Below are 15,572 nucleotides of genomic sequence, written 5' to 3' on the forward strand. Positions count from 1 at the left end.
GCCTGGGAGAATCCCTTGTTGGGAAATGTTAGCTGGCCCTGATTGTTTTCTTTCTGGAATTTCCAATTTCCCTGCTTTCAGAGTGTTGTTCTTTATTTACTGTCCTGGTTTTAGAGATTATATTGTTCTGTATTATTATACCACAGTAATTATTTCATATTACAGTAGAGGCTCACTTACCCAACATTCGCTTATCCAATGTTCTGGATTATCCAATACAGTCGGCCTTTTAGTAGTCAATGTTTTTGTAGTCAATGTTTTCAATACATTGTGATGTTTCGGTGTTAAATTCGTAAATACAGTAATGACTACATAGCGTTACCGTGCATTGAACTACTTTTTCTGTCAAATTTGTTGTATAACATGATGTTTGGGTGCTTAATTTGTAAACTCATAATGTAATTTGACATTTAATCGACTTTTCATTAATCCCTTCTTATTATCCAACATATTTGCTTATCCAACGTTCTGCCAGGGTGTTTATGTTGGATGAGTGATACTTTACTGTATATTTATAATCTTATATTATCTGCTTAGAACTGGATTATAGGCCGGGCTGTGGCGCAGGCTGGTTAGCAGCCAGCTGCAACAAATCACTCCGACCAAAAGGTCATGAGTTCGAGGCCAGCCCGGTACCTACGTCTGTCTCTGTCTCTGTTCTATGTTATGGCATTGAATGTTTGCCTTATATGTGTAATGTGATCCTCCCTGAGTCCCCTTCGGGGTGAGAAGGGCGGAATATAAACACTGTAAATAAATAAATAAATTATATGAGGCTCCTTCTACACAGCTGTATAAAATGTACTCTGAAGTGGATTATATGACAGTGTGGACTCAAGATAATCCAGTTCAAAGCAGATAATATAAGATTATAAATGGGTACTATAGTGGAAGGGCCTTGAGTCTACACAGCCATATAATCCAGTTCAAATCAGATAATCTGTATTTTATAGGCAGTGTGGAAGAGGCCTGATTGAAGTGGCCCTGGGTGCCATTAAATGGCTGAGTGGGTTGCTAGGAGACAAAGTGGGCAGAGCTTAGCCTTCTAATTGGCAGCAATGGGGGGGGGGGGGACAATTATTCCTCTTCCTCTAATTAGGACTAGATTTTTCTTGTTTTTTGATGTCTAAACACAGCGGGGATGACCATGTCTTTTGTGGCCAAGTTTCATGGGTTTTGGGCGTGTAGTTTCGCTGTTAACCTTAAGTTAGAAATGGTCGGAACATTTTTATATATATAGAAGACATACCTGGGGTCACATAAAGATTTTTCAGGTGGCAAGGAGTCATGAGTGGAAAAAGTTTAGGAATCTCTGGTCTAGGCTACTGGCTTTGCTTGACCAGGCCCAAAGGCTGAGGAAGGGACTTGTGAAGTTATTTAAAAAGCCTAGTTAGCTTGGTTTTTGAGTCCCTTCTTCACTGTATCACTTTATAGTTTTCATTAAGAAAGGAAAGGAAGTGCTGTCAAACAAGGAGTGATAGCAGTCCTGATCTTCTGATGGATGGCACGCTGTTGGCCCCGAGTGCACATGGTGCTGCTAACCACAAGCCCACTTTTCCCCCTTTTTAAGGTGCAGTGGGTGGTGCAAAGGTTGCCATGCCAACCGGTCCTACCCCCTTGGATAAAAGCCAACCTGGGAGTAACCAGCACCCTCTCTCCACCAAAGAAGAAGCTCGAGCAGGTGAGAAGGAGAAGCCACGGGCAGAGGATGGTGGCCTGGATGGCGTTGCTGCTCGGACAGTGTCGGAACACATGCCAGTGAAGCAGGAGCCGCTTGTGCCCTCGGTGAGAATGTGTGCCCAATGTATCCCAGTCACTGAGTCCTGAAGCAGTTGAGCAGACAACTACTGAACAAGGACAAGGGCTGGAAGAATGAATTTGGTGCTCAGATTTGTATGATTATGTCTCTTATATGAATTGAGGAAGTCGTAAGACAGGACAATGCCATTTCTCAGCAGGGAGATGTTTATTCCCTCTGGATTCACTTTTAGTAGATATTTCTTGATTTGGAGCCTTCAGTGATAAGGATTAGTCCTGTTATCAGAAGCCCTGTGCCTTCCAGGTTTCCATTTTGCATTTGGAAAGAAATGTCCCAGAGCAAGGATAGTTTGGCATGAAATGATATGGTTAGCAGCACCACCACTTTGATTGGAGGAAAGGATTCCATTATGTAAAGCAACTGAGAATTCATTTCTCTGCCTTAAGTGCCTCACCAAAGCAAGAAAGGATATGCACTAGGCTTGGAATGAATGCAAGCTGTGAACATGGAGATTCCTGGGCTAAATCAGCCTTCTCCAGCCTGGTAAAATGTAGTTGTGTTGAACTGTAATTCCCATTATAACATTGTCATGGCTAATGGCTGTGTTAGATGAGGGTTGGGACTGTAGTCCATCACAGCTGGATAGCACCAGCCCTTCAGACTTTAGTGGAAGCCATGAAGAAATCTCAGGCGTTTTTGAGGATGGGCAAAGTATTAGTACCCATTCTCTTTCATAACTGGCTTAAGGCAATTGGAAGTACACACCTAATATGACCTAATTCTCTACAGTGGGTGGATTTTTTTTTTCTGTTTTGTCAGTGACACCGTGCTATAATTTCTGTACATTAGTTGTTTATGGGATAGAAATAAAGGCTGGAGTTCTAGACAGAAACAGGTGGTCAGAGGGACCCCTAATAATCTTAATCTTAGACTTTGTTTTTGGATGATGTGTTTAACATTGACATGTATTTAATTATGCTATTATGTATGTATTAATTTTAATTTTATCTCTTGCTTATGTTTTATGTCTTAAGGCACTGTATAAGTGTCATTTGTAAGCCGCTTTGAGTCCCCCTTGGGGTAGAGAAAGGCAGGGTGTAAATAAGATAAATAAATAAATACATGGCAAAAAAGCTGGGTATAAGGGGGAAAGCTTGGCAACTGGGGAAAGCCTGCTCCTTGACTGCTAGGAATTCTTCCTTTCCAGCCCAAGCCGACATGCATGGTCCCACCCATGACTCACAGTCCTGTCAGCAGCGAGAGTGTGGAGGAAGAGGAGGAAGAAGAGGACAAGAAGGTGTGCTTGCCAGGTTTCACAGGACTAGTGAACCTGGGCAACACCTGTTTCATGAACAGTGTTATCCAATCTCTGTCCAACACACGGGAGTTGCGGGACTACTTTCATGGTAAGCTGTCTCTACAACCAGTGAGGAAGAACCTCTGTTTACCCCAAATAACTTTTACTGTTTACTTTCCATATCAGTGACAAAAGATATTGCTATCTGCCTCACCCTTTGCCGCTTGCTTGTCTCATAGATCGCTCCTTTGAATCTGAGATCAACTACAACAATCCACTGGGAACTGGAGGGCGACTGGCTATTGGCTTTGCTGTGCTGTTGAGAGCACTCTGGAAAGGTACTCACCACGCCTTCCAGCCTTCCAAGCTAAAGGTGAGGAGGCATCCTGTATAAGCAAGCTGCAGGAATATTCATTTATTTATTTTATTTTGGGAATTTTTATGCCACCTTTCTCCATATGGACCCAAGGTGGTTCGCAACATCATTAAAATAAGCAATGTAACATAAACAATTCAATAAAACCTAAAACCATAGCAAGCGTTGTTAGAACAGCATGACACTGTGTGCTGTAAGAGAAGACCCCTTTTCATGAACAAAGGCTGGGTCCTTGTGTCCTGTCATATTTCAGTGTAATGACCCTCCTGACTGGGAATGATGGAAGTTGCAGTCCACTATATCGAGGGTGTGACCAGACTGGAGATTACTGTACTTGTGCATCAGAATTTAGGATAGAGCTGTTTAAATTGGAACAGACCAACTACATAGAAATAGGGCATCACCCAAAGGTGAGGTGGCCCTCACTTTTGCCATAAGAACTTCACTTTATTTTCTCTGATGTCTTTGAGTGGCTGCCATGTACTCTGAGCAAAATGCTTGTTTTGAAGCCAGTGTTGATTGTCTTGGAAGACCTCTTGAGCAGTATAGAATCATTATTGAAAAATGTTACAAGAATGTAGAGAACTGTCAGGATTCAAAATTAACTAACAAAAAAGAGCAAAGATAATAACTAAAAACATGATGAGAAGGAAAAGCAAAACTGACATAAATATCAGGATATGTTATACAGAAGAAAGTAAGATATCTAGAAATTACCATTTCAGATAAAAACTCAGTCTTTTTCCAGAATAACTATAATTTAATCTGGAGATTTACGAAGATGGAACAAGCTACAACTATCATTACATGGACGTATTGCATCAATTGAAATGAATATCCTACCAAAAATATTACTTCTATTTCAGACAATCCCGGTGATAAAATGACAAACCATTTAAGAATGGGCAAAAAGATCTGACAAAATTTATATGGCAGGAAAAGAAACCAAGAATAAGGTTTAAAGTATTATAGCCATTGTGACATTAGAAGACAGTTTTTTAAAAATGCTCTCAGGTGGGGACAGTGTATTCTCCAGTCCCTACCATGTTTTAGGGTTTGCAGGATGTGTGTAAGTAGAGAGCAGCCTAAGATATACTGCACACTCATCCCCACCATTCAAATAACTGATAGGCTCTACCTCTCCTTTGGTTAGCCTATGCCAATCATTGCAAGAGGCAGCTGTGTGGTGAAGTGGCGAGGATAAATGTGGATAAATGTGAATATTGAGTCCTGAATACGGTTGCAGTAAACCTCTGAGATTTGTATGGGCCTAATATGATTTTTTATTTATTTATTTGTTTGTTCGTTTGTTTATTTCCATCATTTCTATCCCGCCCTTCTCACCCGAAGGGACTAAGGGCGACTTACAAAACTGGCAGAATTCGATGCCAATATACAACAATAACTTACGTAACATCAGTAACAGCAGTCACCCTGGGAGTTCTTGGCTCCAAGTACATTCATGTCTCTCTTGGATCTTCCTTTCTTGCTAGTCCTGGAGAGAAAGTACTGGTCCTTTAAGTGATATCTGGCACAGGCAGAAGGCTCATTATGTCTCCCAACTCTTTTTTAGGCAATTGTTGCCAGCAAGGCAAGCCAGTTTACAGGTTATGCTCAACACGATGCCCAAGAATTCATGGCTTTTCTATTGGATGGGCTACATGAGGATCTGAACCGCATCCAGAACAAGCCCTACACAGAAACAGTGGATTCAGATGGACGGCCAGATGAGGTGAGTCTATTTTTATGAAGAGGGGCCTGATGGAAGCAGGAGAGGGCCTAGGATAGTAAGATATTTTCTATGCTGTTTGTTCATACTTCTTAATAAAAATCTTGAAGTTGCTCATCTTTATGTATTTTTTTCCACTCATAGGTTGTTGCAGAAGAGGCCTGGCACCGGCACAAAATGAGGAATGACTCCTTCATTGTGGACCTCTTCCAGGGCCAGTACAAGTCCAAGCTAGTGTGTCCTGTATGCTCAAAGGTAGAGTACTGATTTGGTATTCTGCCTAGCTGTGGGCATCTTCATATCTGTTCCATTGCTGGATTGAGGGAAGGGGTGTTAGAAGATTGTTCTTATTGGTAGATTAAGACTTACTTTTATCTTAACTGTGTGTTTCCTTAGTTTTTACCCTTTCATTCCAATGTCTGTGGCTGGTTGTCAAGGATATTGCTCTTTTCTGGATGACATGTTTGTCTTGTTATTTGAGCCAGACTCTCCTAAGTCCATGCTCATTATTTCTGAATGGTTTTTTTCTGGGGTGTTTGCCAATTCTTTCAGCATGGTATATGATGCCCAATGGGTGCGTATTGACTGCCAAATCCTTTGCTTGCAGGTGTCCATCACGTTTGATCCCTTCTTGTATTTGCCAGTCCCCCTTCCCCAGAAGCAGAAAGTGCTGACGGTTTATTATTTTGCAAAGGAACCACACAAGAAACCTGTCAAGGTAAGAGACGCTCACAGTGTGGATGGTATCTTCATTTCATGTTTTAATCAGCCCTGGATTTAATAATAACAATAACAACATACAAGAGATTTTTGGTCACATCTTCTAATTTATTGTTAGCCTTCCAAAACTAAGTTTAAAAGATGGATAAAATACTTGAGACTTTTATTTATTTGTTTATTTACAGTATTTATATTCTGCCCTTCTCACTCCGCAGGAGGCTCAGTGCGGATCACATTATATACATATAGAGCAAACATTCAATGCTCATATACACATAGAACTGAGACAGACACAGACACAGAGGCAATTTAACCTTCTCCTGAGGGGATGTTCGATTCTGGACACAGGGGGGAGCAGCTGCTTCATCATCCACTGTGACCGCACTTCCTCATTCCAACGTCGTAAATTAGTTAAATTTGCCTCCCCACTTTATAAGTGGTACCTTATTTCCTTCTTGATAGATGCAACTATTTTTTGGGTTGCTAGGTCAGCAACGAGCAGAGGCTTTTTTTTTTTTTTTGATGGGTACTCACCCCACCAGGGGCTGGCCTTGAACTCATGACCTCATGGTCAGAGTGATTTATTGCAGCATGTTCCTAGTAAAAGGGGCGGTATAGTTATACCAGACTTTGAGCAATATTACAGAGCATGCCAAATCAAACATGCCCTACCACTAATAAGAAATAATAGCATAATTCACACTTTAAAAAAAAATCTCACCCTCCTATCTTCAATCCCTGTAGGAGACAGTTAATTTAAATTTGAAGAAAATGGGCCATTTTGACAAATTACTTTTGTTTTATTGTTTACTTGGGGCACAATAAAGCTTCAAAAATATAGAAAATTGAAAAGGACCATGAAGGGGAAATGGCAAACAAGGAAGTTTAGGTCCTCTCAAATTATTTAAATTAATTAAATTAATAAAATTAATTAATAAAACAAATTACTTTTGTTTTATTGTTTACTTGGGGCACAATAAAGCTTCAAAAATATAGAAAATTGAAAAGGACCATGAAGGGGAAATGGCAAACAAGGAAGTTTAGGTCCTCTCAAATTATTTAACGTTTGGAGAATGATAGCTCTAACATCTAATCCAGAAACAAAGGTTTTGGGTGCCAGCTCTGTCCAGAAAGTTGTAGTTCCCTGTACTGAGCACTGCTTCACTGTTTTGACAACAGAGGTTAATGCTACTAGGACAAAGTGCTCGCTTAGAGCCACATTCCTGGTGTTCTGTGTACATTCTGGAACCAATACATTTCCATTGTGATTTTAAGGTGTGGAGAAGAGATTGGGTGATGATTGGGAATTACAGGGGTGAGGAACTTTTGGTCTGAACCTCTGGTCCAGATTGCAGTATGAGACCTCTCTGAGGATCCTCCCATAGCACACAGTTGCAGGACTATGATTCTACTTTAACTGCTATGGTTCCAGTGCCAGTCCTTCACAGTTCTATCAATTCCAGTCTCTGAAGCCATGAAGAAGAGAAGATAGGGGGCAACACTATCACCAACCAACTGGGTGGCTCTGGAACATCACTAATGTTGCCTCATTCCTACAACTGAAGCAGCTAGTAAAATGTCAGAGAAAAAGAAAGCACTGACTGCTTGGGGAGAAGAAATGGGTGGAAAAGACGACAAGCCTGTCCTCTTTTTTCACTCTTCCCCTGAAATCTGTTTGAGTGGCATGGGGAAGGCTCCTTTGGAGGCTTGTAAACAGAGACTAGATGGCCATATGTCGGGGTGCTTTGATTGTCTTTTTCCAGCATGACAGGAGGTTGGACTGGATATCCGGCGTAATCTCTTACAACTCTATGATTCTATGAAGATAGAGTGATGAAGAATTGTAACTTTGGACTGTAATCTATTACTGAATTTCCTGCACATGAAAGAGAGTCCACTGCTGGAGTAGTGAGCATTGTGTAGAGGAGAGTTAGTCAGCAGTTAAGAATTTCCTTAAAGGTGTAATTGTGTTACAAAAGAACTTGAGTAAACCACTGTCTTGGCTACACATCCTTATATTTACTCCACCTTTTCATGTGTGTTCTTTTCCATTAGTTTCTTGTGAGTATCAGCAAGGAGAACTCCACAGCCATGGAGGTGCTGGACTCTGTGTCCCATAGCGTGCGAGTGAATCCTGAGAACCTGCGTTTGGCTGAGGTGATTAGTCTCCTTATACACTCACATAATTAAGGGTGTTTTACCATTCTGTTTCCTGTCTGATGTATGTGTGAATATAACATGTGCCCTTGTAGTCACAAAGGTACAAGTAAAGCTTAGATGATGTCGGGTTTGTTCCGTGGCATTTGGGCAATCTTTGACTATCTCATTTTCTGTCTATTTTCACAGCGCAGCTGGAAAGCAGTCAAATAAATTAGAGATTCCCTTCTTTTACCTTTGCAGAATGGAGTTGAGTGCCAGCCTCCACCTCTACCTGCTTTCATTCCTTTTCAACTTTCTTTCTTTCACTCCAGAGATTTATGGAAAAGGAAAATACAGTGCCTTAATGGGATAGGGAACCCAATAAATTAATCATGCTCAGTGGTCATGATAATGCTGATTGGCTGTTGTGAGCAGGGAGGTATATGATAAGTTTTATGGGACAGTAATGGAAACTAAAAGGAAATACTTTTTTAAGAAGGCATGTCCCCTTGGGGAGAGAGAGCAGTCTATAAAGTTTTTTATTTTTATTATGTCAAATTGATTAAAATGCTGAACAGGATTATTCTGTGCAGTAACACTTTGTTTCAGTCAGCTTTTTTACTGTGATTCACTTTATTGGATCAGGCATTTTGACCACCTGGTCATCAGAAGTGCATCAGAGTACAACTCAGAAATCCCAAGACAGCATTAGTGTTTTCCATGCTGGTTGAGGGAATCTCAGAGTTATGGTCCACAAAATTAACCTTGGCAAATTCTGGCCCTAATCCTGAAATTTTCTTTCATGGTAACAAATATATCCTTTGGTGTGGCTTTCTCATCATTTGTAGAATTTTCTGTATCATTAGCCTCCCTGGTATCTGAGGAATGCATATACCAGGCCTGCACAATCTGCAGCCTTCTGGGTGTTTGAGCCTCCAACGCCCAGAATTCCTGACCATCAGACAAGCTGGCTAGGACGTCTAGAAATTGGAGTCCCAAAACCTGGAGGGACACAGGTTGTGCAGGCCTGACATACATGTTCCTCGGCTATATGCTGTCTTTTACTTTGTCCCCAGAACAGGACAAAGGCATTTGTCAAGCAAAACCTTACACTGTTTCTTTGGTCAGGTAATCAAGAACCGATTTCATCGCATGTTCCTGCCTTCCCACTCGTTGGATGCAGTCTCTCCCTCAGACCTTCTGCTGTGCTTTGAGGTGCTTTCTCCAGACCTGGCCAAGGAGCGGGTGGTGGAGCTGCAGGTTCAACAGGTAAAACATTAAACAGAGATTACATTGGCTGAGCCTGTCGAAGAGATAAATATTTGCCTCTTGGAATGTGTGGGGCGTTTGGGTTCACAGTGAAACTTATGCTGTATCACTGAGCGGCATTCAAGATAGGCCTTACCAGGTGGACACTCTTTCCTCTCAGCGTCCTCAGGTGCCCAGCGTGCCCATCACCAAATGTGCCGCTTGTCAGAAGAAGCAACAGTCAGAAGAAGAGAAATTGAAGCGCTGTACTCGGTGCTACCGTGTTGGCTACTGTAATGTGTAAGTACCCCTTTTTTCTTCACTGGCAGTTTTGCTTCAAGGGTGGAGGAGCTGGGATAGGAGGAGTGTATGTGGCTCCTGCATTAGATTTTTTGTTTGGGTGTTTTCAGAGTGTGCCAGAGAACCCACTGGTCTGATCACAAAACATTGTGCCGCCCTGAGAACATTGGCTTCCCCTTCCTCATCAGTGTGCCGGAGTCACGCCTCACCTATGCACGGCTAGCCCAACTTCTGGAAGGTTATGCAAGGTAATGTTGCCAAAGTATAGGGAAACCATGCGTTATGACAAGTGGCTTAAGGAGCTGGGTATATTTAACCATTGGAAGAGAAGGTTGAGAGGAAACATGATAGCCTTGTAAATACTTGAAAGGATATCAGAAGAGGGAGCAAGCTGATTTTCTGATATTATGGCGACTAAGACTCAAAGCAGTTGGTTCAAATTACAGGAAAAGAGATTCCACCTGAACATTAGGAAGAACTTTCTGATTGTAAAAGTTGTTCAGCAGTGGAACTCTCTGCCTTGGAGTATGGCGGAAGCTCCTTCTTTGGAGTCTTTTAAACAGAGGCTGGATGGCCATCTGTTGGGAGTGCATTGATTGTGCTGTTCTTGCATGGAGGTTGAACTGGATGGCCCATGTGGTCTTTTTCAACTCTATGATTCCATGATTCTAAGTATTGGCAGGATTCTTGGCAGTGGTTGCTCCTTGACACAAAGTTACGTTCTGGAGTGCTGGGAGTGTATTTCTCATTCAGATATTGCAGAGCTCATTCTGACTGCTTGCCTCCTCTCCCTGCACAGATACTCGGTCAGTGTATTTCAGCCACCATTCCAGGTGGGCAGGATGTCACCTGAACAAGGCTTACAGCATCCTGAGAAACAAGAACCTTCTGCCAGGAATAGTAGTGCGACTGCTTCTGCTGCTAGTGACAGCACTAGCACTCTGGAGTCAGGAGATGGTGCTAGGGCCCCACATCTCTTGTCAGAACCCCAGGCATCTTTCTCTGGTCCTGAACTACAGCCTGAGTTGGGGGATGTCAGTGTGGTGAGGAGCAAGATCACCCCAGGAAGAAGCTCAGGTCTGAACTTGGATTCAGGCATGTCTGAGACTTTGGTGACCTCGCGGACTGAGACCTGCATGGAGCTGCCTTTCATGGAACTACCAAGAACCTCCAAACCTGAAGGTAAGCAAGTGACCCCCTCAGAATCCCACAGTTTCTCCTTTTGCAGGCGATTCCAGTGCCACCCTGATCCTGCTGTCTTTGCAGCTCTGCAGGGGTTTGGCACCAGGAACTGACAAAGGATAAATACACAGATGTCACTTACAGTTTCCATTTGGAAAGCAATTTTGTATTGTTGGCATTTTGTTTTCTCCTCCCATGTCTCTCAAGACCAAAAGTAGAGTGAGGAAAATACCATATTTGCTCAAGCTGAATGCTTACCTTTTAGGGCTAAATTACATTTCCAAAATTGAGGTGTGCATTTCATTCAATGGCACATTGTATTCGTGTAAATGTGGAGTAATTTGTGTGTGGTAGGTGCTGCAGAACTGTAAGAACGCAGTATGATTGACAAGTAACAGATGCTATCCTGAGTCTGGGCCACTGAATTGTTTTCTCTTCTTCTCAGAAGTCTCAGTTATCTATAGGGTGCATCTGTTCCTTATGTTCCCCTTTTACCTGTAGGACATAATTGAAAACATCAAACTTCCTGTTAAGATCTCCTCATACTTTTTTTCACTGAAAGCCTTAGCGTTGTCTTAAATATTTTAAAATGAGATTTGAGCAGTAACTATCACATTTTAATTTAGTCTTGCTTGATATGACAATACATGATTTTGTTCATGCTGCTAGCCAGTATACCCCTTCCAAAAAAACCACAATTTGTAGAACTTTTTTACATTGATAATTTTAGTATAGAAAATCTGGATTACAGTAAAACGTGTGTCCAAATGCAGTATAAATGAAGCACTTAGTAATTCTGAATTTAAAAGAGAGAGAGAAATTTGGGGCCTAAAGTTTCCTGTTATATTTCTATTGCCGGCTGCATCTTCTGCCTGCTTCCAGCTGCAATACCTGGTTACCAACATTCAGCAGAGGGCCTAAGTTCCCATGTTACCCAGTTTTACATCAACAAGATTGATGCTTCCAGCAAAGAGCAGAAACTAGAGGATAAAGGTGAGGCTTAAAACTTAAGGGTATGTTTTTTCTTAAAATAGTGATTTTTTATTTTAAAAAAAGGGATTATCTTTTGAGGGAGAGCTACACCAATTTAGGGAGAGATTCCTCTTGTCGTAATATGGACCAGATCTAATCTGTTAAGAGTGCTCTGTACTCTTAACACCACAGATGTAAACTATGCTTTTATTGTATATAAATATATTTGGTTTGTACATCTGTCAGGCTAAATTCATGGAAACTGTACTGAAGTCTAGGAACTGTATGATATACGCAAATCCACATATATTTTGCATTATTCTGGTTGTTAAGGGAATCAGCATGGAAATTTGCAAAATACCAAAATGTGTCAACTAAAAATTCTGTTTAGGAATATCACCTGCACCCAGTTTCTGATAGTTCAGTAGGCATTGCCACACTTAAATGCCATATACCCAGAATATTGAATTATAGGTTAAGTTCAAATGGCATAAAAACCATCCACCCTAAAGTTGGGTCTAAGCCAGTAGTTGTTCTGAGATAGAAAGCACAGTACTGAGAGCCAAAATTAATAACTTCTCCTGTTGCATAGCTCACATTGTCCTGTGCTACACAGTTGCAGAAGCAAACAATGAGAGCCTGATGTGTCTCTTATTCATGCATTCTGCCTATCTCTTTCCCACACTCCCCCAACAAGCTTTCATTGTCAGTGACCTTCGTGCTCTATCCAACCATTAACCTGGTAAACCAAAGTGTGGTCCAGTGGAATGTTCCTCAAAACTCTGGAGGGAGGAAAGATCTTGTAATTTTTCTTTTGTTGTAAATGCTCAGGTTACTATTAATCTGCTTCAGAGGATCATTGTTAGGATATGAAAAAGTAGTGTTTGAAATATTCATGCCTTCAAAGCGCTGTTGAGACTAAAATTGGTGACCAGTGCCATTTGTGTCCCCTTCCTTGTCCTTTACGCTGCTTGCTCTATACTCCCTTTATCTTTTTTTCTAAGACAAAGAGGGGTTTCTTTGGAGGGGAGGGACTGCTTACTTCTTACTGGCCTAATGGGAAGGGTGGGCAGTAACATCTGTAACCATTTGTACCTTACAGGAGATATCCCACTGGACCTGACAGATGACTGTTCTCTGGCCTTGGTTTGGAAAAATAATGAGCGGATGAAGGAGTTTGTACTGGTTGAATCCAAGGACCTGGAGTGTGTGGAAGATCCAGGCTCTGCAAGCGAAGCTGCCAGGGCAGGACACTTCACCCTTGAACAGTGCCTCAACCTCTTCACCAAGCCAGAGGTCTTAGCCCCTGAGGAGGCCTGGTGAGGAACAGATTTGGGATAGTTTCTCTATAGGCTGAAACATTTCATACATGGGATATGAAATTGCATGCCAAATTTTAAAAATAGACTCTAGTGTCAGTATAGGGTAGACATGATATTGAAGCGACATTTGCCAAAGACTGAGTTCCTGGGCAATTAGCACTTTATACTGTTTGAAGCTTTTGAACTGTGCTCAGATGCAGTCCTACCTAGATGGCATTTCAATAATCCACCTAAGATGTAACTTTGTTTAAGTAACTAAGGCAAAGTCTTCTTATTCCAAGTTAGGATTGCAGTTGCTATACTGGGTGTTTAATATATTTTTTTAATATTTTATTTACGCTTTTCCAAATACATAAAAGAAGAAAACAAAACCCCACATGTAAAAAGAAGAAAGAAAGAAAAAAAAAAACCCTTGACCCATCCCTGACACTTCCAGGGCTTTGAGAGATTATATGCCCATTATAAAGAAAATGTGAAGATGTAATGCAGGAGATCTGGAAGGGTGTTAAATATTTTCATCAAGGGCCATATCTGCCTCCTGGTTGCATTTCATATCTGACATTAAAATGTCCTCTAATCTTTCCCCAACCTCAGAACTACAAGTGTTGTTGGGTTGCAATTTCCATTATTTCCAGTCCACATGGTGGGTAATCGAAAGTGATGGGAATTGTTGTTCAAAAACATCTGGGGACCCAAATTGGATAAAACTAAAGAGCGCCAACCATTATGTAAAAAACATATAGTTGGCCCTCTGTATCCATGGATTCTCCATCCATGGATTCAATGGCCTTTTGAAAGCAACCAGGAGGCTGATGTGGGCCTTGATGAAAATATTTAACACCCAATATGGCACTTGCAATTCTTTCAAGCCCTACTAACCTGACTATAAACAGAACTTCCTGATGTCACTGCATCACAACTCCCATCAGTTCTGATCATGATGTCTAATGATGATGAACACAGAAGAAGCAGTCAAGCATCTAGAAAACCACAGAAAATGACATTGCAGGCCGGATTTGGACCGCCAGCCTTGAGTTTGACATATGTGGGCTAAGCTGATAAAAGGTACACCTACCTACTGCTACCCCCTCTGCTTCTAGAGAGAACAGCAAAGTAGGGAGCACCCAGAAACTGCAAGCGTAGACTTTAATGAGGAATGCAACCCCATCCAAAACTAATTGATTTCAGTAAGCCAGATGTGTTGACATCCCCATCTGTGGCACTCCTTTCTTGTCTGGGTTGCATGTCGGTTTGCTCATCTTTATCCATTTTTCCCAAAACACCTCTTGAGAAGTTTCCCAGCCCTTTCAGCATTATTAAATCAAAATAGAGATTTTGATTTAATAATAAGATTTGTATTGTTCACGTACTGACAACACTTTAGCCCAAACCTTTCAGTCCTCCTTGATGGCTTCATGTAGATAATAAAGAGCAAAAGCAAAAAAATAGCACTCTGTGGTGTATCAAAGGCCATAAAGTGGGAAAGAAGTCCTCAAGTATCACTGGCACTGAGAGGTCTTGAAAAAGAAAATGGGATCATCCTCCCTATCCCTCACTTTATCAATTACTTAATATAAATACTCTACCAGGAAGATATTGGACCCAAAATCAGGTTGGCACGGATCCAAATTATCAGTTACTGAGAACAATATCACACTAGCATTTTAAAGTGGAGGTGCCCACTTCGCTATCGCCCGATTTACTCCTGCAGAATTCTGGGAAATGTAGTTTATGGCAGGACCTTTGAAATTCTCAGCCAGGGGGATCCTTGGCTTGAAACATTGTCACCTGTTTCAGAATATTTCTGTGACCATCGGATTCAATCTTGTTTATTATTTCCATCAATAGCTTCACTACTGCCATTTTCAAAGCCATAGTTGTATCCTACTAGCTTTTAATACCCAGAAATGGAAAAAGTCCAGAGAACAGGTAATAGGCTTCAGGTTACTATACAGCTTATCAAGATCCTCAGGTCTGAATGGCTTGAAACATACTAAATTACTAGACCAGACTGTTTTCCTGAGTGCATCCCTATTAGACTATCAAGACTGTGGAATCAAAATACAGATACAAATGCTTTCCCTGTAAAATGAAGTAAACTGTTCAGCCTTTTGAGAGCTCTGTCAGTTGGTTTCTCCGCATTCAGAACAGCTATGTTGGGCATCACTCAGGATTTCTTAAGCATCCTTGTTGTCACAGAATGAACTTCATTGTGGTTTCTCTTTTGTGTTCCAGTTTTCTGAGTCCAGAAACTTGAACGACACTGCCAAGGCTGTCTTCAGTAATGCAGAAATACAAAGGATAGCAAAGAGAATTCAGTCCTCTGGAGCTGTAATATAATGAATAATAAAACTTTATTTCTAGACCGCCATCTCTCCCCAGAGGGACTCAGGGCGGTTTATATACATATAAAAGGCAAACATTCAATGCCGTCATTACATCACACAATTTAAAAATGAAAAATAATATTAACGGACTTATTACAATAAAAAATTATGGATAAAAATACATTTAAGGATAATTTTAAA

The 15,572-nt window shown here is 41.2% G+C and overlaps 1 protein-coding gene across 6 annotated transcripts in view; it reads left to right on the forward strand.

The window, feature by feature from the left end:
* The window catches only part of usp19 (ubiquitin specific peptidase 19), a 50,697-nt gene that overhangs the window by 23,151 nt on the left and 11,974 nt on the right, over positions 1-15,572 (forward strand). For 5 of the 6 annotated variants that reach the window (XM_008105454.3, XM_008105453.3, XM_008105451.3 and 2 more), the window contains 13 exons: positions 1,571-1,785; positions 2,967-3,165; positions 3,296-3,429; positions 5,006-5,164; positions 5,306-5,416; positions 5,769-5,879; positions 7,937-8,038; positions 9,149-9,289; positions 9,450-9,568; positions 9,679-9,816; positions 10,368-10,750; positions 11,633-11,743; positions 12,825-13,041. In XM_008105454.3, the coding sequence (XP_008103661.1) occupies positions 1,571-1,785; positions 2,967-3,165; positions 3,296-3,429; positions 5,006-5,164; positions 5,306-5,416; positions 5,769-5,879; positions 7,937-8,038; positions 9,149-9,289; positions 9,450-9,568; positions 9,679-9,816; positions 10,368-10,750; positions 11,633-11,743; positions 12,825-13,041 (2,140 nt within the window). The remainder of the gene's footprint in view (positions 1-1,570; positions 1,786-2,966; positions 3,166-3,295; positions 3,430-5,005; positions 5,165-5,305; positions 5,417-5,768; positions 5,880-7,936; positions 8,039-9,148; positions 9,290-9,449; positions 9,569-9,678; positions 9,817-10,367; positions 10,751-11,632; positions 11,744-12,824; positions 13,042-15,572) is intronic. The other variant, XM_008105455.3, reaches the window with a different exon arrangement.

Source organism: Anolis carolinensis, chromosome 2 (assembly GCF_035594765.1).
Source record: "Anolis carolinensis isolate JA03-04 chromosome 2, rAnoCar3.1.pri, whole genome shotgun sequence".
Classification (NCBI taxonomy): domain Eukaryota; kingdom Metazoa; phylum Chordata; class Lepidosauria; order Squamata; family Dactyloidae; genus Anolis; species Anolis carolinensis.